Source organism: Nicotiana tomentosiformis, chromosome 11 (assembly GCF_000390325.3).
Source record: "Nicotiana tomentosiformis chromosome 11, ASM39032v3, whole genome shotgun sequence".
Taxonomy (NCBI): domain Eukaryota; kingdom Viridiplantae; phylum Streptophyta; class Magnoliopsida; order Solanales; family Solanaceae; genus Nicotiana; species Nicotiana tomentosiformis.
In genome coordinates, this window is record NC_090822.1 from 70,470,290 (window position 1) to 70,475,044 (window position 4,755).

The following is a 4,755-nucleotide window of genomic DNA, read 5'->3' on the forward strand; positions in this document are numbered from 1 at the left end:
AATAAGGGTAAGCATCTAAGAAATATTACTCTCCGTTTTAATTTACATGAAAAAATTTGATTAGTCATCGAACTTAAGAATTAAAAAGGAACTTTTTGAAATTCGTTATTATAACCATTCGATGCATTTGTTTGTGATTACAAAATCATATTATGATAAGTTTATGTTAAAATTATTTTCAAATTAAAAATATATCATTTTCTTAAGCAGAATATAAATAAAAATTACCATAAAAAATGAAATATGCCATTTTAATTAGTAAAAATTATGAAAATAATATAAAATAGGAGTAAATTTTTGTTTGAGATTTTAATATTTAATATAGTAGAAAAAGAAAGAATGCGAGGGCCACAACTCATCTACCGTCACGCCAATCGACCATCATTATATCACCATCTACCCCAATCGACCTTCTCCAAGTTTCTTTCTTATCATCCTGAGATTCAAACAAACTATTTCTCTCTTCTAAATCTACTGCAAAATGAGCTGGTGGTGGGCTGGAGCTATTGGTGCTGCTAAGGTAAAAGTTTCAATTCCTCTTCTGTATTTTGCATCTATTAGAAATGAAACAGGTCCAAGTAAAAGTCGAATCAATGTATACAATTATATATAGTCGATTTTTACGTCAGTTTGGAATTAGATATACATTAGTTGTCTTTTTCGATTCTACATCCAATCTAATCTAGTTCAAATTTTAATTCCCTAGAAAAAATTCGAAGAAGATGATGCACCACCCAAGTACCAAAGCGTAGCTTTAATCATCGGAGTCACCGGCATCGTCGGAAACAGTCTCGCCGAGATCCTCCCTCTCGCCGACACCCCCGGCGGTCCTTGGAAGGTCTACGGTCTTGCCCGCCGCCCTAGACCGTCGTGGAATGCCGACCACCCCATTGACTACATCCAATGTGACATATCAAACCCAGAAGATACCCAATCCAAACTCTCCCTTCTAACTGATGTTACTCACGTTTTTTACGTGACTTGGGCCAGTAGATCCACGGAGGTTGAAAACTGTGAAATTAATGGGAAAATGTTTCAAAATGTTGTCAGTGTTGTTATCCCTAATTGTCCCAACTTGCGCCACATCTGTTTGCAAACAGGCCGAAAACATTATTTGGGCCCGTTTGAATTGTATGGTAAATTAGTAGCCCATGATTCTCCATTTCACGAGGATTTACCTAGATTAGACGCCCCCAATTTCTATTACACTCTTGAGGATGTTTTGTTTAAGGAGGTGGAGAAGAAGGAAGGACTGACATGGTCAGTTCATAGACCCGGGGTCATATTCGGGTTTTCACCGTATAGTTTGATGAACATTGTTGGAACGCTTTGTGTTTATGCGGCTATATGTAAACACGAAGGGTTGCCATTGAAGTTTCCGGGTGTTAAAGCAGCGTGGGATGGATACTCGGATTGCTCCGATGCGGATTTGATTGCTGAGCATCAGATATGGGCTGCAGTGGATCCGTATGCTAAGAACGAGGCGTTTAATGTGAGCAACGGGGATGTTTTCAAGTGGAAGCATTTCTGGAAGGTTTTGGCGGAGCAATTTGGAGTGGAAGCCGCAGAGTTTGATGAAGAGAATAGGTGCACTTTGGTAGAGATGATGAAAGACAAAGGCCCAGTTTGGGATGAGATTGTGAAGGAAAACGGATTGACGCCTACTAAATTGGAGGATGTTGGAGTTTGGTGGTTTGTTGATCTTATGCTTGCTGGAGATTGCCGTCTGGATACTATGAATAAGAGTAAGGAACACGGTTTCTTGGGATTCCGGAACTCGCAAAAAGCCTTCATTTCCTGGATTGATAAGGTGAAAGCCTACAAAGTTGTTCCTTAGTTTGATGTGTGTTTCTTGGTTTTACTGTGTGATAAATTATTTGAGCTTGTTTCCTCTCTATTATGTTGTTTAATAAGAAGTAATAATAGCAAATTGGAGCTATTTCTAGCTGAAATGATGTAACTTTTGGCTTCTATTTGCTGTTCTGCTGTAATTATCCATTTGTTATTGGTACCGCTGTTGTTTTTTTGCATCTTCTTTTTGTACATGTTGGTAGCCTTGATGCCTGGAAAGTGCTTATGATTTTGATGAGATATGCTTAGCATCTTTTTTTGATTGTTGAGCTTTGTTTAGCATCTTTCTGATAAAAAAGTTAAACTTGTTGCACTACCAGTTCTACAAAGTTGTTACAAGTTAGGAATGTGCGACCTATTTGGGTGTCTAACCTTTAGCGCTGTAAGCACTTATGGGTGCACTGGATTTATTTATGGATATCTTCATTGCATGGAAAATGAGCTAATATCTGACGAGATTACAAGGGAAAATAGAAGACAATGGAAATTAATCTGAAGTTTCAAGTCCATGGTCTGAATGTGGCCTGCTTGTTTTGGATAATTCCATCTTTGAATGCGAATTGCTAAATCTAGAAGGCCTTATAGATGGTGATGCCTTTGCTATAAAAGTCTAATACTGAATAGAACGAATATTCATCTTTAAAATCTGAGTGAATACCAGATGAAGAACAATTCTTTGATATAATTGTATTTCAGAAGTTGTGTAACATGTACATCAATAAGGAGATCAGGTAGTCATCCCATCGCTGTTTAGGGTACATAGTTAAAGTACACCATATCTATGTATCAAATTGGATATCAGTTATCTGGATATCATTTGGTAGTTGCAAATTTAAGAAGAATGGGTCTAACAAAATGAAGCAGTTCCCAAATCCAGATCCTCATCATGTAGAATTACAAATACATGATCTTGGATATCTCATAGATAACATGCATCTTCAATTATTCTAGGAAGAAATGACTTCAATTATAGCAAAGATAATATTATCATAAAAGTGCAGCATTACGCTTAATAGAAAAGGATCAAAACAAGTGTTTTCAACATCATATGTTGTTCTTTTTGGTCAACAAAAAGAATTATGTAATAATACATCATTTTGACAGGTAAACTAATAAGTCAAGTTGCTTGATTCACCATGATTTATTTGCTTCTTCAGTACTATGCTTTCCTGTTTCTTTTTTTTTTTTCTCTTTTTTTATTTATTTATATGTTTGTAATAGATTATCATGACCTGTTTCTGGATTAAAGTCTGCACAAATGTTTTTGGGGGTAATTAGACTTGGATCAATCCCGTTTCAACTCTTCCTAATTAGCAAGGGTGCCTAACCAGAAAATGGAAATTGGGTTTTCCTCGATGTGAAAGAGCTAGATTAGCTGTGACGAATTCGTACTTACTTTTTTCTTTGCCCATTCTTCTCTTGATTGAATTGCACGATGCTTAACACTTGTAATTGAAGTCTATATCGGGACTTATAGAAGCTCGTGCAAAGAAGATTTATATGAGTAGTTCCCCATCTCTCTAGCCTGGCTGCACTCTATCTAGTATATCTCTAACTTATTCAATGAGAATTTTAAAGTGGTCTCCTTACTTTACAGCTAATGTAGAATCAATCAATAGTTCTAGTCCGGATAGGTTGATCAAATTTGATAGATTCGGCATTGGAAACAAGAAGTTCCTATAGTAGCTAGATGGAAAATAAAATTAATTCTTGTTCATACATAGACTTCTCTGGTACGAAATAGCCACTTCAAATAAGTTCATTGCTCCCGCTCAACATACGATTAATCCAGCATGAGTTGTGCGAGTGCAGTCAACTAGTGAAATATATCGCATCAACCTGGGAGCATTAGCTGATCTGGTATATTAATACATCTTCGTGTGCCTATTCCAATCTTGTCCATTGTTGTCTTGTCCCTATATATCTTGGATGTTGATCTTAAAATTTGAAGCACAATCCGAAGAATAGAGTACTTGCGTGCTATTTTAAGCAACAAAAAGCTCAAAGTGATTGCCTCACCTTTATGTCCCTTCCTAAGTGACGTTATTTCCAATAACCTAGTTTTAGATAAGGTCTGTTAAGAATTATCTGATTCGGTATCTGATTCGGTCATTCGGAGGAGCAAAGCACAAGTTTAATGTTCGTTTAAAGGCTGAAATGACAGGTAGCAGTAATCAATAGGGATTTAACCCATGGATTGCTGATAGTAAAAGAATTTTATATTGTCAGGATAATTTAGTGGTTATAGCAAGTTATGATTTTATTTTTAAGTTACTAGTAGTATATTAGATATTGCGATACAGAATTACTTGTTGTATTAAAATGAACTTGATGGTGTAATAAATTTACACATCGTAAGTAAATCGTATTTAAACTCATCAATAGGTATAAGCTTGAGGTCGCTGGTTACAAATCTCATTTTGCAGACGGGCAAAACCTTATTTTTCTACTAGAACAAATACCATGTCCATTGACATGAATCACGCCCCAGGAAGATCCTCATGTCCCTTAGCAATGCTCCTTGACAGTCAACAAAAATGGGAACTGTACGAAATTTTGGGTCCACTCATAAGGGGTGCTTTAAGGCCCAACATGGTTATTAGTTAACACTGATATTTTCTATATAAGTACACTTTGTGTACAATAAAATTCATGCTCTACAGTATTTTCCTATGCCTAGTATTCTCCTAAAGTCAGACTAGGGTTTAGACTATGGAATAGGGGTTGCTCCAACACACTATAACAACCACCGCCAACCAGTAATTTCAGCCACGGTTCTAATGTGTTTAGTTTATCGTGGTCCTTCATTGGTATCAGAGCATCTTAGGATGTTCGTTGTGCAATTGGGAATTGATAATTTTCTGTTTAAACACTAATTTAAGATTGAGTTTTGAATCAATTTTA

At 36.2% G+C, this 4,755-nt stretch overlaps 1 protein-coding gene across 1 annotated transcript; it reads left to right on the forward strand.

Moving 5' to 3' along the window:
* The first annotated feature begins 352 nt into the window (after nucleotides 1–352).
* LOC104095344 (3-oxo-Delta(4,5)-steroid 5-beta-reductase-like) lies at nucleotides 353–2,030 on the forward strand. Its single transcript, XM_009601456.4, has 2 exons — nucleotides 353–520; nucleotides 707–2,030. The coding sequence occupies exons 1-2, from the start codon at nucleotides 482–484 to the stop codon at nucleotides 1,835–1,837; spliced, it is 1,170 nt and encodes a 389-aa protein (XP_009599751.1). The 5' UTR covers nucleotides 353–481; the 3' UTR covers nucleotides 1,838–2,030.
* Nucleotides 2,031–4,755: the final 2,725 nt, after the last annotated feature.